Source organism: Pristiophorus japonicus, chromosome 14, assembly GCF_044704955.1.
Source record: "Pristiophorus japonicus isolate sPriJap1 chromosome 14, sPriJap1.hap1, whole genome shotgun sequence".
Classification (NCBI taxonomy): Eukaryota; Metazoa; Chordata; class Chondrichthyes; family Pristiophoridae; genus Pristiophorus; species Pristiophorus japonicus.
Window position 1 is genome coordinate 29,780,597 of NC_091990.1, and position 20,925 is coordinate 29,801,521.

The 20,925-nt window shown below is 43.7% G+C and overlaps 1 protein-coding gene across 1 annotated transcript in view; it reads left to right on the forward strand.

Annotated features, from left to right (window-relative positions):
- Nucleotides 1-20,925, forward strand: part of fndc5a (fibronectin type III domain containing 5a) — a 100,691-nt gene that overhangs the window by 52,630 nt on the left and 27,136 nt on the right. Inside the window, exons 3-5 of the mRNA XM_070898705.1 lie at nt 317-509; nt 11,049-11,141; nt 16,554-16,687. Of these exons, the coding sequence (XP_070754806.1) occupies nt 317-509; nt 11,049-11,141; nt 16,554-16,687 (420 nt within the window). The remainder of the gene's footprint in view (nt 1-316; nt 510-11,048; nt 11,142-16,553; nt 16,688-20,925) is intronic.

The following is a 20,925-nucleotide window of genomic DNA, read 5'->3' on the forward strand; positions in this document are numbered from 1 at the left end:
TGTATAAGTGATGACCATGAGAACATTACTTAACCAGGCTTTAGAGGTGACATTGCAACCATTGACAACGAAGAAGTTAAAACTGGATTCTGCTGCTCTGCCCATTGCTATTAGTCTTCCCCCATCTTGCAAACTGACTTGCTTCTCCAGTCTGGATCTAACCAGTGAATTAATTGCCGAATTGAAATAGCACTTACTGGTATTAAGGGAATGTCTCTAAATTCTCAAAGTAATGAATCATCCCGTTGATTTTGTTCTAAGTGTTCAAAGTGTCAATTTTTCATTCAACCTCAACAATTATTCTTTTTATTTCTAGAAAAAGAATGTGCGAATGCTGCGCCTTATCCAGGAAGTGAATACCACAACCCGTTCCTGTGTGCTGTGGGATTTAGAGGAGGACACGGAATATATTGTCCATGTTCAGTCGATTAGCCTGAGCGGCGTGAGCCCAGCTAGTGACCCGATCTCCTTTAGGACCCCAAAGGAAGCTGAACAATTGGCCTTAAAAGGTAACGGTAAATCTATACGCTGCCATAGAATGGCAAAGTAATTGAAGCTCAATCTGGCTGCTTTCTGCAACTGGATATTACAATTCTAAATAACCTGCAAAGAGTTTGAAGAGTTTTGTTTTGTATGTGATTAAATCATTTAAATACTTATCTGGTTAGGTGACTTTACATTGACAGAATCTTTCATTATAATCCTCATTACTGAAGCACCATCAGAAAATATAGAAGCTTTTTCATCAAATGCAGGCTCAGAGGGAATTGAGATATTGTAAAACGTTAAGACTAAAAAATTGCAAAAGACATGAATTTATGCAGTTTGCTGTTTAACAGGAAACACACCTGGAGACTGATGAAGGACAACAGCATTTAGTTTTTCTTAATTAGTAAGGTAAGGGAGTTTTAATTCCCTCCTCTGTGACCTCTGGAGGGATATAGGGAGGAGATTTGAGAATGAAGGGTCTAGGTGGCTGAAGGTACAGCCATCAATAGTGGAGTGATGGGAAGGTGGATTCACAAGAGGCCAGAGTCAGAACAACAGATAGTGCTGCAGGAGGTTACAGAAATAGGAAGGCACAAGGCCATGAAGGGATTTAAACATGAGGATGAACATTTTATATTAGAGACATTGAGAGACTGGGAGTCAATGTAGGCAGTGAGGACAGGGATGATGGGTGGGTGGGATGGCACAGGACAGGATATGGCTGTTTAGGATGAGCTGAAATTTACAGATGATGAAGGATGGGATACCAGGGAAGAGCGCATTGGAATAGTCGAGTCTGGAGGTGGCAGAGGCATAGATGTGGGTTTCAGCAGCAGATGGGCTGATGCAAAGGCAGAGACGGACGGTGTTACAGAAGTGAAAGGAGGCAGTGTTTGTAAAAAGGAGGACATGGGCTCAATTCAGGGTTGAATAAGGCACTGAATTTTCAAACAATCTGGTTTAGTCTGAGACAGTGGCCAGGGAGGGGGTGGAACCAGTGTAGCTATTCTCAGAGGTAAGAGACCCACACTGTGATATGTGTGCGCACTAGGCCCGTGAAGCAGAGCTGGTCTCCAGTAGTTTTGATTAATCCTTGCCACTGGACCAAGACCTAGCTCTGTCAAGCCCGTGTGGTGGCTGGTGTGCAACGGTCACCACACGTTAAAAAAATCCACGCACAGACATCTTCCACCCTTCAAGATGTAGTTCGGGATCTGGAATATTAGGTCCTTCATTGAAGCACCTGTAAACTCATCCCTTTTTGACGTGGAAGCAAGTCATCCTCGTTTCGAGGGACTGCCTATGATGATGATGAAGAGTAAAACTAAGCAAGGGCATTCAAACCGAGCTAGACTGTGGAGGCAAAACAATGAAGGAGAATGGTGTTATTAACCTTATCAAAGGTGCAGAGATATCGAGATATCAAGGAGAATGAGTGATGAGGCAACTATGGTCACGGTGACAGAGAATGTAAAGTTGTGGTTTGGGGATTATTTTAGTGCTGTGTCAGGCATGGAAACCAAATTGGAGAGATTCAAACACCTAAAAGGTAGGAACAGATTTGGGAGGTGACATCACGGTCAAGGACTTTGGAGAGGAAAGGTAGGTTGGAGATGGGCCGGGAGTTTGCAAGGACAAAAGAGTTGAGGGTGTTTTTTTTTTAAAGATGTGAGTTATGATGGTGGTTTTGAAAGGAAGACCTAAAAGTACCTAAGGCGAGGGATCCCTATACAGTGTCAGCTACCATGGGAGCCAGGAAGGGAAGTTGGGTGGTTAGTAGGAATAGGATCAAGGGAGCAAGAGGTGGGTTTCATTGAGGAGATGGACTCGGAAAGGGCTTGGAAGAAGGTGGAAGAGGAGCTAGAGAGAGTCTTAGAAGTAGACAAAAGGAAAAGACAAAAAGTAATGGAATATTAGAGAGCTTTGCAGAGGTAGAAGCTAGCATAGGTGTACCTAATTCAATATAAATTGATAGTTTGAATGTAAATCATGTTTCAAATGTTAGTCATATTTTAAATAGAAAGTTATATAACAAAACTACAGGCTGCATGCACTTAGTACACTATAATATCACCTTATCCAGAATACACAAAAAGATCAAAAAAAGGGATAGCATGGACCACATATGTTTCTAGCTGAATTTACCGACAATGAAGTAAAAAAATAGGTTTGTGAATAAGCTATGAAAATTGACATTTTAAACAAAACTGAGCATCACTTTACACCACGCAGTTCGTTCTTGGTAAGTATTGCTCTTATGTAATATTACTTTTCCGGTTTAACATTAAATATTGGACTTCATTAGTCGTTGGTTAAGACTGCAAGGTGATGATTCTTCTACATGAACCAGGCGTACCGGGTCAGCGAGTTCTGCTGTACATGCCTTGCTTCTGTGATTGTTTTCATTTGACACTATGCTGCAATATCCCTGTGGACCCTGCTACAAGAATGTGCACCTGCAATAATAATAAGCAAAATGCACTACAAGTAATTTCCAACAAAGCAGTCCTATCATTGGTGGTCTATTACGGATCAAAAAAGATGCACTGATGGTTCGGCAACATTTTAAGCTGCAATCCTTGTTTTACTGTAACTGTTTAATATTTTATTCTATATTGTACATTTTCATATTCTTGCCAATAAAGCTCCATACGAGACCCGTTTCATTTCTAGCTGGGTTACACAGTACAATTATATTCAACATATATATCCTTGAAAAATCTTGTAAAAGAAGTAACCGTAACCATTACCCAAGAGGTGAGAGCTGTAATATAACAGTTTTTTGACAAGCAGAACTAAAGAGAAAGCAGTTAAATTAAATTACTTCTGTTCCCGTTTAGGTGTGCTATAAATCCATTTTATGAACCTTGTGAGCATTCTATATTACTTCTGAATGATAAAGCAAAGAAATACTGATAGCAAGACAATGGTTACATTCAGACAGAACATGTGCTGCGGATGGTGGACTGCAACTGAAGTGATGCAGTAATCAGATGCTCGCGTTGTAAGCGCAAAATGAAACATGCAAGTTATTGCCAGTGTCATCTGATGAATTGTAGAATTCATTTCTTACTTCTATTCATTCATCTCACATAATCGTTTCTTTAAATAAATTTAAATGATCACCAATTAGTATGTTTAACGTACAATCAGCAATAAGGTGAGTGTCACCTCTGCCTATCTATCTGTGCTATTGTCTTGCTAATATCTCTGGTAATACTCTCCGAAATGGAAGTCTTTCAGATTTCATTGAAGGGCAGGCCTTTGCTGCACTGAGGCTCTTGATTTGAATTAAACATCGATTAACGATTAAATGGCAAATGATGTTAATGCAGAGGCAATCTAAATTACAACTTTACCCCTGAATATCAATGTTGGTTAATGCTCCACATTAAACTCATAGGCCTTGAAATTATGCTGTGGCAGACTGCTATACAAATACTTAATGTCTTCATGAAATTTGACTTTGTATTTTATCAGGGTCATTCATTTTAAACACACTAGATTATCAAATAGAAGAATTTCAGACAAATTTATTAATTATTCCTACACTAGTATCCCACGGCATTACTTCAAGGCATATAAATAGAAGAAAGGAATTACACTATTCTCCTCTCAATCATTCCTCATGCATGTCACCAACACCAGCAACATACCTCACCCATGACCTTATAATCTTCTTGTTTGTGAACTAAATCAATATTACCGAAAGTGAATGCAAGTCCTGTTTGCTTTTATAGGGTAAATCCAGCTACGAGAATTGTGCTACTGATTTTGCATTAACAGAATTATACAAATTTAGAGCTGTTCTGATGAAACTCTTGCCACAGACCGAGTATTATTGCACTAAGCCATACAGACCAGGTTCAATCTTTGTGATATTATCTGACTTAGCTGTGCCAGCAAACGAGGTGTTATAATTATCCTGAGTGTTCCCATGGAGAGAAAATAACTAGCCAAAATTTCCATTCCTGATCACCATCCAATGGCTACTGCTGGAAATTGATATGCGCCAACATCTGGTAAGACTAGGATTAGACTCAATGGTAATGTTCCCCATGGTTGACTACCCCACTGGCACTCACTGCCAAGACTCACACAGGAAGAATGGCCACGTTCATTCCCAATTTCCTTTGCTCCACCATTGGCAGCCATGCCTTCAGCTGCCTAGGCCCCAAGCTCTGGAATTCCCTCCCTAAACCTCTCTGCCTCTCTACCTCTCTCTCTTCCTTTATATCACTGTGAAAAGCTTATCTCTTTGACCAAGCTTTTGGTCACCAGGACTAATATCTCTTTATGTGGCTCTATGTCAATTTTGTCTGATAACACTCCTGTAAAGCGCCTTGGAACATCTTGCTACATTAAAGGTGCTACATAAATGCAAGTTGTTACACAAGACACCCTAGAGCTGAATCCAGTAATCACCATCTTTGGAAAAGGAAGGAGTAGGGTAGAAAGTGAAGGAGATGTTTTTTAAAGCAATGTCTAAATAAACTTTACATAGATCAGACACATAATAGAGATTATATAATTATATAAAGCAAAGGGCCATTAATTAATATTCAACATTAGGATGCTGAGGGAAGAAAATTCAGATGTTGTAGGACAGGACTGAATAGTTGTTTGTGATTAGAGTATTTAAAAAAAGAAAGAACTTGCATTTATATAGAGCCTTCATAACCTCAGGACATCGCAAAGCACTTCACAGCCAATTAAGTATTTTTGAAGTGTAGTCACTGTTGTAATGTAGGGAAATTTGCCCACAGCAATTTCCTTCAAACAACAATGAGCTAAATGACCAGAAAATCTGTTTTACGTGTAGAATCTCAGAATCATAGAATGGTTACAGCACAGTAGGAGGCCATTCAGCCCATCGAGTCAGTGCTGGCTCTCTGCAAGAGCGCTTCAGATAGTCCCAAACCCCGCCCTTTCTCTGGGTTTATCCTTACACAGTCTCCAATCCTCTGGCATCACCCCTGTATCGAAGGAGGATTGGAAGATTATTGCCAGTCCCTTTTCACTTTCCATCTTTACTTCCCTCAGCATTCTAGGATGTATCCCATATGGTCCTGGTGACTTATCTACGTTAACTACAACCAGCCTTTCTAGTACTTCCTCTATCAATGTTTAGCCCAACCACCTCCACTTTCACTAGGTGTAGGTTGAGATAAATATAGGCCAGGGCTCCCCTGCTCTTCCTCATAGAGTACCATGAGATCTTTTACACGTTATATCAATTATAAGCTTCTATGTGTTGAATCTTGCAATTTTACATTCATATTTTGAGTAGAAATACAGAGTTGTTATTGCAGTATTACAAATTTGTTTGCGAGATTAAGATTCCTAGGTAAATATATTTAGGGAAACAGTTGCTTATTGCAGTTTAAACAAGTTAATTGATCCTAAGTCATTCTGAAATAAAGCATCTTTTTGTGGAATATTATTCAACATGGTACCACCATTTGTTGACCCTTAGTCTTGTGCACAAAACAGCAAGAGTGTTCCTCTTCCAATTAGGACTTCAGTGAATCCAGTTACCAGGGAGAGCAACAGAAGTTAGGCCAGCAGCCAGGGATAGTGGCAAAGCCAATCCACTAAAGACCCAGGGGAGGGGAAAGCAGGTTTGGAGATCCACAAATGAAAAAACTCTGGATTGAAAATGGAAGCATCCTCAGAAGACATAGTTTAATCTTATACTAACTTAGGCAAGATTGTGAAAGGCCAAAGGAAAACAAAGGCCATTTAACAAATCCAATATAAGTAGTAGTGAGCCAAGAACTGGAACAGTGTCCCACACGACTTTAACTTCTGCTTGCAAACTAAATACTTTTGTCTCTGCACCGCATTTGTTAAGCTCTGGTAGAATCGCTACAATGCCGGAAGACACTTCACACATGTTTTTTGGTGTCTTAGCTGTCATGCAATAGTTGCTTACAGCTATGTTAAGGTGAAATATTTCACAACATTGACCCTGATGGTTCCTGACAATGCAAAAGGCTTGAAGAATTTGAAGGATTTTCAAGAGGAGCGGTGTGTGAAGCTTTGCCACTGACTGGTTATAGAATACTGCAGCGGTTCTTGCACCTTAAGTGTTGGCAACCATCACGTTGCTGTTCCACTCTTAGAGGTAACAACATTCTTGGCAGATCCAATTGAAATTCCTTAGTCTGCTATTTTAAGAAAAGGCACTACCTTATTTTATGCCTTTGTTAAAATATCAAAGAATATCACACAAATATGTAGTACATCTGTAACTAATATCACAGTGCTATTTCAACCTGGTGATCTTTCAAGCTGGATCTCTTTTCTCTTGAAAAAAGAAGCTGAGGGTGACCTAATAGAGATCTTAAATTATGAAAGGTTTTGATAGAGTGGATATAGAGAGAATGTTTCCACGTGGGGAAGAGCATAACTAGAGGCCACCAGTATAAGATAGTCACTAGTCAGAAGAAGTGGCGAGAATGTGGAACTTGCTATCACAGTGTGTGGTTGAAGCAAATAGTATCGATGCATTTAAGGCAAGGCTAGACAAGCATATGAGGGAGAAGGGATTAGAGGGTTAGACTAGAGAAGGCTCGAGTGGAGCATAAGAACATAAGAACATAAGAATTAGGAACAGGAGTAGGCCATCTAGCCCCTTGAGCCTGCTCTGCCATTCAATAAGATCATGGCTGATCTGGCCGTGGACTCAGCTCCACTTACCCGCCCGCTCCCCGTAACCCTTAATTCCCTTATTGGTTAAAAATCTATCTATCTGTGACTTGAATACATTCAATGAGCTAGCCTCAACTGCTTCCTTGAGCAGAGAATTCCACAGATTCACAACCCTCTGGGAATTCCTTCTCAACTCGGTTTTAAATTGACTCCCCCGTATTTTGAGGCTGTGCCCCCCTAGTTCTAGTCTCCCTGACCAGTGGAAACAACCTCTCTGCCTCTATCTTGTCTATCCCTTTCATTATTTTAAATGTTTCTATAAGATCACCCCTCATCCTTCTGAACTCCAACGAGTAAAGACCCAGTCTACTCAATCTATCACCATAAGGTAACCCCCTCATCTCCGGAATCAGCCTAGTGAATCGTCTCTGTACCCCCTCCAAAGCTAGTATATCCTTCATTAAGTAAGGCGATCAAAACTGCACGCGGCCTCACCAATACCCTGTACAGTTGCAGAAGGACCTCCCTGCTTTTGTATTCCATCCCTCTCGCAATGAAGGCCAACATTCCATTCGCCTTCCTGATTACCTGCTGCACCTGCAAACTAACTTTTTGGGATTCATGCACAAGGACCCCCAGGTCCCTCTGCACTGCAGCATGTTGTAATTTCTCCCCATTCAAATAGTATTCCCTTTTTTTGTTTTTTTTCCCCAAGGTGGATGACCTCACACTTTCCGACATTGTATTCCATCTGCCAAACCTTAGCCCATTCGCTTAACCTATCTAAATCTCTTTGCAGCCTCTCTGTGTCTTCTACACAACCCGCTTTCCCCTAATCTTTGTGTCATCTGCAAATTTTGTTAACTACACTCTGTCCCCTCTTCCAGGTCATCTATGTATATTGTAAACAGTTGTGGTCCCAGTACCGATCCCTGTGGCACACCACTAACCACCGATTTCCAACCCGAAAAGGACCCATTTATCCCGACTCTCTGCTTTCTGTTAGCCAGCCAATTCTCTATCCATGCTAATACATTTCCACTGACCCCGCATACCTTTATCTTCTGCAGTAACCTTTTGTGTGGCACCTTATCGAATGCCTTTTGAAAATCTAAATACACCACATCCATCGGTACACCTCTATCCACCATGCTCGTTATATCCTCAAAGAATTCCAGTAAATTAGTTAAACATGATTTCCCCTTCATGAATCCATGCTGCGTCTGCTTGATTGCACTATTCCTATCTAGATGTCCCACTATTTCTTCCTTGATGATAGTTTCAAGCATTTTCCCCACTACAGATGTTAAACTAACTGGCCTATAGTTACCTTCCTTTTGTCTGCCCCCTTTTTTAAACAGAGGCGTTACATTAGCTGCTTTCCAATCCACTGGTACCTCCCCAGAGTCCAGAGTATTTTAAACGCCAGCATGGACTGGTTAGGCCTGTTTTTGTGCTGCATATCCTATGTAATAACTCCTTTATGCTCTTTAATGAAAAATCAGTGTAACATCACTGGAAGTGGTCTTACTTAGCTTATCAAAAATCAAGGTCAAGCCATCATAGGAAGCATATACTGCACTTGTTTGACTGATTGAAAATCTTCAAATGGTAGCCTGATATTCATTTATTTTCTTGTTGGGTGCATACAAGCATGTTAGCACTGTATAATGAATTGTGCTACACTCCCGTCAGTACTCTGCCAGTGAAATTTTGTTTTGTTAGAGACAATACTTACTTTTCTCATTGTATCATACGGCACATTATTGCAGTGAGCAGTGCAGGTAATTTTTAAATTCATTTTTTCTGGTCGCTTCATTTTAGGTTTACTGCTGTGTAAGAACGCAACAAAATTGATACTCATATATAAATCAGACCATCAAGGTTATGCCTTAGCACACAGGATTGCTTATGCAAAGTAGAAGGCTATACATGCCCATGAATCCTACATGCCCATGAATCCAACCCCATATCTAAAACCGTGCAGATAGCAAAAGAAGGCTCATCTCCAAGTCAAAATGCTCCCTCGTCAGCCATGCTGAAGCACCAAGCACACCTCGGGTGCTTCTTCAAAGCGACGGAGGGGGAATTTGAGGGCAAGTCACCATCAGCTGCTTTTGTGTTCATCCCACTGTAGGGCAACTTTATAGATAAGTATTGTCTGTTGAATATTAATTTGTGAAAGTGATCCCATAACTCACACTGTCCCACAATGGTTGCAAATCCAGGTTATTTATCACTTGGAAGAACAAAGCTAGTGATGCATTACTATTCAAACATCTATAATATATATTTATTTGAACATGAAATATACTGTGACCTACTGAGTGATGTTAGATTATATGGTCAACATGCCCAACCCACTGTAGTTTATAAAATGACTGGTCGATCTAGCATGGCTTTGCACATAGGGGCCCCGATATTCACGGGGAGGCAGGGAGGGAGCAGTTTTCCATCTGTCATGGAGGGGGTTAATATCAATGCATTAAGACTCTGTAGACTAGAAACTTGTGCAGACATAAAGATTTTTAATACACTCATCATTCTCCATGGCTTTGCACCAGAGTCGAGACCGAGGCGGAGTAATTGGCTTTGTGCGGGGAACTGAAGCAAAGCGGGCAGTGTGACCCGAGCATGCGCCTGAAGATGAATGCACAAAGCCCCCCCCTTCCAAATCGTGCCTCGAGCCGCATTTCCATAAAAGCAGTGGGCAGACAGCCCGATAGAATTAGCCGGTTGAGGCCTTCACAAAATCAGCCGGCACTGATGTCAAGCCGGGTGCAGGCAAGCTCTGGAGGGGCAGGGTGGAGAGCGGGGGGGAGGAGTGTAGTGCGGGGGGATGGCAGGGGAGGATGGTGGAGGTGAGCATAGTGGCCCACAGTATTTCTGTTGCCCCCTCCTGGCACCACACAGCTAAGTAAAAACTACATTACTACGCTCTAATGCCAGGAATGACTGGAATTAAATATTCCCTTTTAACTCATCTCCTTCCTAATTGGTCTTTAACAAAGGATTAACATCTCAAAATATTTTTGTTTAAATCTTATGAATTTTATAAACCCCTTTTTGAGTTAGAACAATCCTCAGAGCAGCATTGAACAGTCCACTGATACACCCATTTCACCATTGTTTACACACATCTAAATATGCATTAAAATTAACAGAATAGAATATGGCCCTAACTTCCCATTCCTTCCTCTCAGTTGCTCTGCCCTGTTGCTTCTGCTATGCCTTACTGAAATGCTCATTATTTCCATGCTTCCGCTCTAAATTCAGGCTAGACAAGTTTCAGGTTGCAGGCAACTTGACCCCAGTTAGTGTTTCCTCAATCTCTCTGAGAAGGATGGAGATGAATTTGGAAGCAGATATTGTTAGGGAAAGGGAAGCAGATGGTGAGGGACATTGACACAGAGAGGAGGCAGGGAGAGGAAGAAATTGGGAGAGAATTCTGATGTAGCACTAGCCACAGGGGAAGACTTGCTGCATCTGCTAAATATAGCAAAATCATCAACCTGTTTACAAGTACACATTTTACCAAATTTGCGACACCTACTGCACAGAAGAAATCTTTCTCCTTGTATGTGCAGTAATGTGTCTATAGCTTATACTTATGTGGAGCAGTCTAAATGTCTTCAGTATACATTTACATCTCTATCATCCTACATCCAATATTCAGCATTAATACATTTCAAAAAGGTAATTTTCCTGCAATCATTATGCAATGCGGTTCAGTGTTTTCAAACACTCTTCGTGCTCCTTGATTTAACAGTAACTTCACTCATTCCGATAAATCCCAGGGTAAGACGTTGAATATTTTGGCAGTAGTTAAATAGTTTCACTAATTGACTCCTAATCTTATCTGCTGTTTCGGTCACTCACTTCGCTCTTTGATCTCTGTCTTACAGATGAAGTGACAGCAAAGATGCTGCAGCGACATTATACACAACTAAGGACGGGCGAGCTGATCATTATTGTGGTTGTTCTAGTCATGTGGGCAGGTGGGTGTTTGCTTGACATCAGTTTTCCTCTTGGAATTCAAAGAAATATTAAATTGTTTTTGCTGAGCCTGCTGTTCAGTCTGGTAATGTGGTAGGATGTGTTTTTTTTCATTTCAAATTCGAAAGAAGCATTTTTAAGTACTTGGGTAATATCACAAACAATATTACAAAACCACTTCTTTCAATATTTAATAAGCTTTTATTATCCAGTCCAGAAATAGTAATAGATGTGTGTATTAAATGCAGGTCATATACTTACAACCTTTTATCAGCTAGGATTGAACCCTGCATAAAACCAATAATTAACAGGTTCTTTGTGTGTAGCCAATTGCACCATTTATAATTATTAGATGGTTACAAGATCCCACTGTTAACTCCACCCCATACCTTCCCATCACTAAGACTACATAATTCACCATCCACATTTCCCATCTCACTCCAACTCCCTCCCCCTGTGCCAACACTTTTATCTATTCCTTTGTCATCTTTAAATTTCACTTAAGTATTCGCCTCGTCAGTCTCCCATAATGCACCTTCAATTTGTATAAATCTCCGCTGCCCATATCCTATTCTGCTCCCCACCAATCCTGTCTTCACCAACCTTCAAGTGCCACAAACACTGAATTTAAAATATTTATTCTCTTTTATAAATCAATCCACAGTCTCTGTGGTAAACTACTTTGCTTTATTCAATGGCCTGATGTTGCATACATTAGTTCTGTGTCCTTTTCGACCACGATAATAAATGCATTCCAGTGCAACTTGTTTTTCATAAATACGACACCATAGACGGGTAACCCTTTCAAGTGTCAGCTGTGGCTCAGTGGGTAAAACACTCATCTCTGAGTCGGAAAGTTGCAGGTTCAAGTCACACTCCAGAGACTTGAGCACATAAATCTAGACTGACACTCCAGTGCAGTGCTGCACTTTGGAGGTGCCGTCTTTTGGATGAGATGTTAAACCAAGGCCCTGTCTGCTCTATCAGGTCCCATGGCACTCTTTCAAAGAAGAGCAGGGGAGTTACCCCCAGTGTCCTGGCCAATATTTATTCCTCAATCAACTAAAACAGATGATCTGGTCATGATCACATTGCAGTTTGTGGAAACTTGCTGTGCGCAAATTGGCTGCTGTGTTTCCCACATTCCAACAGTGACTACACTCCAAAAATACTTCATTGGCTGTAAAGCACTTTAGGACGTCCGGTGGTTGTGAAAGGCGCTATATAAATGTAAGTCTTTCTTTCAATGTACAAATACATAGCTGCTATATTACCTGAGCCGTGAATAGCTATATTGATATATCTCTGTCTTGTCAAACTGATTCACAAAGACAAGCCATTGTCCCATTACTAACAGACTGACTGAAGCCATTTTTCAGGCGACCAATTCCATCATGGTTTGCTCTCATATCCATAATACTAAAGCAGCGCTCACAGGCAGCTTGCCAGCCAATCCAGGCAGGAAATCCAGGAACTCCTCCGCGGAGTCAAGCCAGAAGTAATGAATTAAAAAGTGGGGTGTGGGGGGGGGCACAACTTCCCCCACTGTCTCCTGTCATCCCTTTTGAAACTTAGTGGAGAGCAGCCTCCAATCTGGCTATTTAAAAAAAAGATATGGGGCTAGATTTTCCACTTTTTTTGCCTGCTTAACGCCCACTTACCGTCCATTTATCGCTGAAATGACGTAAAACGCCCAGATATCGCCCATTTAACCACAAAATGGACAGGCATTTTTCGGACACTTATTGGCGAGCGTTACTTTCCCCATGTGCGTAACGCTGGGAAAAAGTAATACCACCCGCCCACTATTTTGGCGGAATCATCAGAATGGGCGAAATCAACGCCCATATTGCCTAGCGTTACTTTCCGCACGTAATTAACGCCGAGATTCAATAATACTGACCGCCCACTTTATTTTGTCGTAAAGATCACATTTGCCAAAACTAACGCCCAGGCGTCACTTTCACCACCTCGCCCATGATATCGCTCGCCCAAAAGTTCGCCGAGAAAAAGTGTAACTAACTGGAACTACTCACAGCGTTATGGACGCCATGTTCTAAATCATATGTCGTATCATTTAAAAGGCTGCTCTGCTTCAACCTCGGGGGAGTTTGGATGTACTCTGGAGGTCTTTGGAGGTGATGTGAATATCTGAACAAACATCTTTATCATACTGTGAACGATTGGAATTTAATAGGCGTCTTCGTCGGGACATTCATTCTTTGTGACCAATCTGTGGAAAACAGATAGCTGTTGGAATGGGGCCTGTCCTTTCCCACCGTCTCTTGATGACTAATTACATGCTTCAGACTCGAGATGGCAGAAGGTACGCTCCCCAGCATTATGTGTCCAATGTAAGACGTGCCAGACTGATGAAGAGGACCAAACGTTACAACCCCCCAAGTACAGGGAGAAGCAGTCTTACTTCAACTTGTCCGATAGCACCTGCCTTCGGAGACTGCGCTTCCACAAAGAGGTTATCTCCGAGGTATGCCAGCTCATAAAGGAAGATCTGCAGCCTGCCAGCACCATCAGTACTGCACTGTCCGTCGAGTTTAAAGTCACCGCGGCACTGTCGTTCTACGCCTCGGGTTCTTTTCAGGTCTCAGCTGGCAACATTTGTGGACTTTCTCAGCATGCCACACATTGCTGCATTAGACAGATCACTGAAGCCCTGTACGCACACAGGATGGACTTTATCAGCTTCTCTACGACCAGGGAGGCTCAGACTCAGAGGGCTTTAGGATTCTACCGAATTGCTAATTTCCCCAGGGTGCAGGGAGCAATAGACTGCATGCACATCGTGATGCGGGCACCTTTTCAGGATGGAGAGGTTTTCAGGAACTGCAAGGCATTCCACTCCCTGAAGGTTGACAACGAGTTGCACAACCAGCAAATTATTATGGCAGTGAATGCTAATTTTCCAGGCAGCATCCATGATACTCACATCCTGCGTGAGAGCACTGTATCTGACTTGTTTAACAATCAGCCACAAGGTTCATGCTGGTGACAAAGGATATGGCCTCGCCACCTGGCTGATGACCCCCCTGCTTGACACCCACACCAAAGCCGAGTGGCGATACAACAAGAGCCACAGAGCCACTCGCAATATCGTGGAGAAAACCATTGGAGTGCTTAAGCAGTGCTTTAGATGCCTGGACCACTCAGGAGGCGAGCTCTAATATCACCCTGAGCAGGTAGCTCAATTCGTGGTGGTGTGCTCCATGCTGCACAACTTGGCTATCAGGAGGGGAAAAGAATTGCCAGAAACGTCTGACAGTCCATCTCAGCAGAGAGAGGAAGATGAGGACGAGGAGGTGGACGCTGACATCGGCCCAGCCAATCAGGCGGACACTGAAGCCATGCCCCCGCCCCCCTGTAGACTGCATGAAAGGGCCCGTGGTGGCATGGTAGCTGCAGGACTCTTATGTCAGGAGCTCATAAATGAGCGCTTTGCCTGAAAGAACATTGGTGGTATTTACAAGGCTGACACACTGCTGGATGTGCAGTTCATACATCAATGGTGGGTATCACCTTGGTGACAGTTAAAGTTTAAGTTGATTGAAGTTAAGTGTGATTATACCCTTTGATGTTAAGGAATCACCAGCGTGTAACAGTGCAGCTATCTGAGCCAATGCGCAACAAGGTTTTGTTAAATAAAAAACATTTAAACCGAACATTTGTCTGAAATCATAAGTAGTTCTGTAAAAACTAACCCTTCCCCCCGCCACCCCACCCTCCCACCCCCCGCTTCTCCTCCCCACCTCTACCCCTTCTCCTCCTGACTCCAAGCCACCTGGCCGAGGAGCTCCTCAGACGCTGCTTCATTGGGGGGGATGCGGGGGGATGACGGCCGAACTGCTGCTTGGACGGATACGGGAGAGGACGGTCCCGAGGTGGGAACGTGCTCCGAGCCAGAAGCAAGATGTTGCTCCTGGCTCTCGTGTCATTGGCAATGGGGGTGCGGCACCTTGGGGTGCAGTGCCGCGCTCCGGGACCACTGGGAGCCCTCTGCCGCCAGTGATCCTGGCTACCAGCTCCAGGGCCTCCATCATCCCTTCCATGTTATATATTATTTGTTGGACAAAAACTCGGTGCTAACTATGTTCTTGGTGCTTAGTAGGCTTTTTGCTGCTGATGAATCTCCCTCGTGCCTCCCACAACAGCCAAACAAGCACACACCACACCCACACACGCTTTCAGTCCCTCTTTCTTGGTCTCCTCTTCTGCGCATGTAATGATGACCCCTGACCTCCTGAATCGTGGGAAGTGAGCGTTGCCATGCCATTGCTAAGGACAGCGACACTTTACGGCAGAAGGTCAGAGAGATTTAACTCTAACAATCATTTCATATTGCTCGTGGTAACGGCCAATTTCAAAAATGGAGACTAGGAGCTTTGAGAATGGGCGACAAGCCGGCGATCTGAAAACCCATATTTACCGCCCACGCCGGAAATAACACCCATTTTTGGGCAATCTGCACAAGTGTAAAATCTAGCCCATGAAGTCAGAAATCACAGTATTTCTCACCATACATAAAAATTAAATCATATGGGCTGAATGATGTAATTCCAACTTTCGTATATTGTACTGAATAATATGAAGTATATCAGAAATCTATGGACAGGTTTCACTTTACAAGGGAATGCACTAGAGCTCAGGGAGACTGAGGAAAACATTTCTGTAACTTTACGAAGAACGTGCAAATACAATTTTATTTGTGTACACTATTCAACTGCTAGCTGCAGAACATTTAAAAGAGCTACATCACCTCAGTTAAGTTGCACCATCACAAAGCAAATAATGGTGCATCTATAACAATCAGTAACATTTAAAAGAGATACAGATATCAAAGACAAAAAAAAGATCTTTCATTTATATAGCACCTTTCATGACCTCAGGATGTCCCAAAGCACTTTACAGCCAATGAAGTACTTTTGGAGTTAGTCACTGTTGTAATGAAGGAAACGTGGTACTGCAGGCTCCCACATAAGGTCCAGATAATCTGTTTTTTACTGATGTGGGTTGAGGGATAAATATTGGCCAAGATACCAGGGAGAACTCCTCTGCTCTTCTTTGAAATAGTGTTATGGGACAGGGCATCGGTTTAACGTCTCATCCGAAAGACGGCACCTCAGACAGTGCAGCGCTTCCTCAGCACTGCACTGGAGTGTCAGCCTAGATTTTATGCTCAAGTCTCTGGACTGGGACTTGAACCCACAACCTTCTGGGTATTCATGAACTAACAAAAGTGATTAATTGATGTGATAAGTAAATGCTGAAGAATTCTGCTGCCGTGCTCAAGGACCAGGAGATGGAATGTGGCTCTGTTGTTTCTCCAACAGGGGTTATCCCCCAGCATGGTTGTGTTATTCATCTGAACTGATTGATAATTTCTCCTTTTCTGCTGCTAGGTGTGATAGCCTTATTTTGTAGGCAATATGATATCATTAAAGACAATGAACCTAATAATAATAAGGACAAAGCCAAGAGTTCTTCAGAGTACAGCACGCCAGAGCACCCAACAGGAGGGCTACTACGCAGCAAGGTAGGCGAACTCATTGGCTGCTATACAAGCAAAATCGAAGGCTGTTCAAATCCTGTTACACACAGGCAAAGAAAGCATGTCAACAGATAACGAGGCTGAATGCAATTAGTGTCTACGTAAGGATCAAAATTGTGAATTTGTAACAATTTACATTTAACAGGAATTCACTAATATCAGAATTGCATATACAGCAATGTTTTCCCTAAATTTTTTTGGAGGGTGGGGAGTGGGGGGGTGCAAGACTGGCAGAAAGCTGCACAGCTTACAAAGAATGTTGATATACAGTCAAGCAGTGTTTGCTTGAATACAATTTTGCCCTGAGTTGCATATGAATTTGTTTCACTGTGCCATATACTTCAACAAAAAAACTTTTTTGAATGTCGTTATTACTGTACCAGCTTCTACCAGTAGAAGTATGTGTGCCTCTGTTGTTGCCAGCTCCTCAATCGCTTTCCCCCTCACTAAGCCTGTATTAGGTTGATAGAGGTGCCTGTGGAATTGGGGCTAATATGTCTCTACTTATCTGTAGAAAACTCTATAAGGCCTAGTGCTGTGCTTGAATTTCTCTGACCTTAGTCTCTTTATTGTAACTCAAGAGTGCCTTCACCGCGTGGTGACCAGCCTTTTATAAAGCTCTTGCCTGGGCCTCCCACAGTTGCACCTCTAGTGGTACCAGCATAGTATATACACAGAGTATACATATATGACAACATTCCCCCCCAAAGTCTTTGATGCGAGTTAGTTACAGTTTGAGGCGATCTGGAACTCTGCACTCCCTGGTTGATCGTCGGAGTGTCACTTCTGGCATGGTTTTGAGCCACTATTGTCTTGCAGCACTGTTGGGCTGACTGGACTGTTGGAGATGGTGGAATCATCCTCGTGGTTGGCAGCTAGGTCTGTTTCTGATTAGGTGTATGTAGGTGGATCGTCCTCACATGATAGTTCCTGGTGAACTGTAAATCGCAATTTGGTCTGGTCCAAATGCTTTCTGCATGTTTGTCCGTTAAGCAGTTCGACAACAAACACTCTATTCCCCTCCTTGGCTAAAACAGTGCCAGCGACCCACTTGGGGCCATGACCGTGATTCAACACAAACACCGGGTCGTTTACAGTGATGTCGCATGATACAGCCGCGCAATCATGGTACATGTTTTGCCGATAACGCCTTGTTTCCACCTGATCTTTGAGGTCAGGGTGGACTAAGGAGAGCCTGGTTTTGAGTGCACATTTCATTAGTAACTCCGCAATGAGGACCCCGGTAAGCGAGTGGGGTCGTGTCCTGTAATTGATCAGCACCCGGGATAGGCGGGTTTGTAAGGAGCCTTCCGTAACGCGTTTCAAGCTCTGCTTTATGGTTTGGCCGTTGGATGCGGGCTTGAAAGGGGCAGACCTGACATGCTTGATGGGTCATGAATTCATTGAATTCCGAGCTGGTGAAACACGGATCATTGTCGCTGACCAGAATGTCGGGCAAGCCATGGGTGATGAACATGGCCCAGAGGCTTTCAATGGCGGCAGTGGACGTGCTGGATGCCATTATTACACATTCGATCCACTTAGAGTAGGCGACCACTACAAAGAAGAACATTTTTCCGAGAAAGGAGCCCGCATAATCTACATGGATCCTGGACCATGGTTTTGAGGGCCAGGACCACAGACTAAGTGGAGCCTCCCTGGGGGCATTGCTCAGTTGTGAGCAAGTGTTACACTGGCGTACACACAACTCCAAGTCTGAGTCAATGCCGGGCCACCAGACATGGGACCTGCCGATAGCCTTCATCATGACTATGCCTGGGTGGGTACTATGTAGGGCACGTATGAAGGTTGCCCTGTCTTTTTTTGGCAGGACAACACGGTTGCCCCATAAGAGGCAATCCGATTGGATGGACATTTCGTCTTTACGATGGTGAACGGCTTTATCTCGTCTTGCGTTTCTCTTGGGACCACTGACCAGCCCCCATTGAGGATGCAACATTCTACAAGAGATAACACAGGATCCTGGTTGGTCCAGGTCCTGATCTGGCGGGCTGTTACGAGTGACCTTTCGCTTTCGAAGACGTCCATGACCAGGCACAGGTCTGCGGGACGCGCCATTTCTACCCCGGTGGTGGGCAACGGTAGCCGGCTGAGGGCATCGGCGCAGTTCTCAGTGCCTGACCTGTGGCGGATCGTATAATCGTAGGCCGACTGTGATAGTGCCATCTTTGAATTCGCGATGAAGCATTGGTGTTTATGCCTTTGCTTTCTGAAAACAGAGAGATTAGGGGCTAGTGGTCGGTTTCTAACTCGAATCCGAGTCCGAACAAATACTGGTGCATTTTTTTTAACCCATAGACACAGGCCAAAGCCTCCTTCTCGACCATACTGTAGGCTCTTTCGGTCTTGGATAGACTTCCAGATGCACATGCAACCTGTTGGAGTTTGCCCGCTACATTTGCTTGCTGTAAAACACACCCGACACTGTACAATGACGCGTCACATGCTAAAACTAGACGTTTACCTGGGTCATACAATACAAGCAACTTATTCGAACACAGCAAGTTTCTGGCCTTTTTGAAGGTGGCCTCTTGAATTTGACCCCAAACCCAGTCGTCTCCCTTGCGTAGCAACTTGTGCAATGGTTCGAGCAAGGTGCTCAACCCTGGAAGAAAGTTACCAAAATAGTTGAGGAGTCCCAGGAACGAGCGCAGCTCCGTTACATTTTGTGGTCTGGGTGGATTCTTGATGGCCTCAAGAATCCACCCTGATGCCGTCTGCCGCAATCCTACCTCTGGTGCCAGGAAGACACACTTGGATCGTTTCAGCCAAAGTCCAACTCAGTTTAGTCGACTTAAAACCTCCTGCAGGTTGTGCAGGTGTTTGATGGTGTCACGACCAGTGATTAGGATGTCATCCTGAAATACAATGGTGCGTGGAACCGATTTCAACAGACTCTCCATGTTCCTTTGGAAGATGGCTGCAGTTGAGCGGATCCCGAATGGGCACCCGAGATACAAAAACAGTCCCTTGTGTGTGTTAATGCACGTTGATTTTTTCGACAACTCAGCCAGCTCCTGGGTCATGTAATGCAGAAGCTAGATCCAGCTTTGTGAACGCCTTTCCCCCTGCTAATGTCGCAGAGAGATCATCGGCTTTGGGTAGCGGGTACTGGTCCTGTAATGAAACTCGGTTGATTGTTGCCTTGTAGTCGCCGCAGATTCTGACCGTGTCATCGCTCTTTAGTACCGGAACAATCAGGCTGACCCACTCGTTGAATTCGACTGGTGATATGATTCCCTCGCGTTGAAGTCTGTCCAATTCGATCTCCACTTTCTCCCTCATCATGTAAGGGACCGCTCGAGCTTTGTGATGAATAGGCCGTGCCTCGGGGAACAAGTGGATCTGCACTTTGGCACCTGTGAAGTTGCCGATGCCTGGTTCAAATAAGGATGGGAACTTGCTCAGCACTTGAGCACAGGAAGCATCGTCCACTGAATATAGTGCTTTGATGTCTTCCCAGTTCCACCGAATCTTCCCCGTTCCACCGAATCTTCCCCATCCAACTTCTGCCAAGCAGCGTTGGCCCGTCGCCTGGTACAACCCACAGTGGCATTTCGTGTATCTCTCCATCATAGGATGCTTTTACGTTCACACTGCCGATAACTGGGATCAGTGCGCAGCTTTGTCTGAATCAGGCTCAGTTTGGGTCTTTGTTCTTTGTTGCCCTACAGCCTCTCAAATGCCTTCTGGCTCATAAGTGACTGACTCGCCCCCGTGTCCAACTCCATGGAAACAGGAATGCCATTTATCTTGACTTATCATCATGGGGGGACTTTTGGTAGTGAAGGCGTGCACCCCATGCACTGCTTCCTTGGGCTGAGTCGCCTCTCTAGCTTGTACTTTATGATCCTTGCTGGATTGGAAACCTCCTGCCAACTCCTCTGCCACGTTTTGAGTCGCAGTTCTTCTGCACATTCGCTGTGGGTGGCCCTTTTGGCTGCAGTCTTTGCACAGTGTCTGAATCAACACAGATGGGCCCAATGGTTACCCCCACTATGCCAGCATGTTAAACAATTCACATTTACACCCCTTGGCATACTCTGAGTCGGACTAATTCTTTAATCAAGTTATTTTCTGCACAGTACTTGCCAGTGAGTTTTGATTCTGGGAGAATCTCAACGTTGAGGTTGTGAACGTCTGGCTTAAGGTGATGGTCCACTTCACGCCCCGTCCAATCGCGAAAACGTCCAGTAACACAT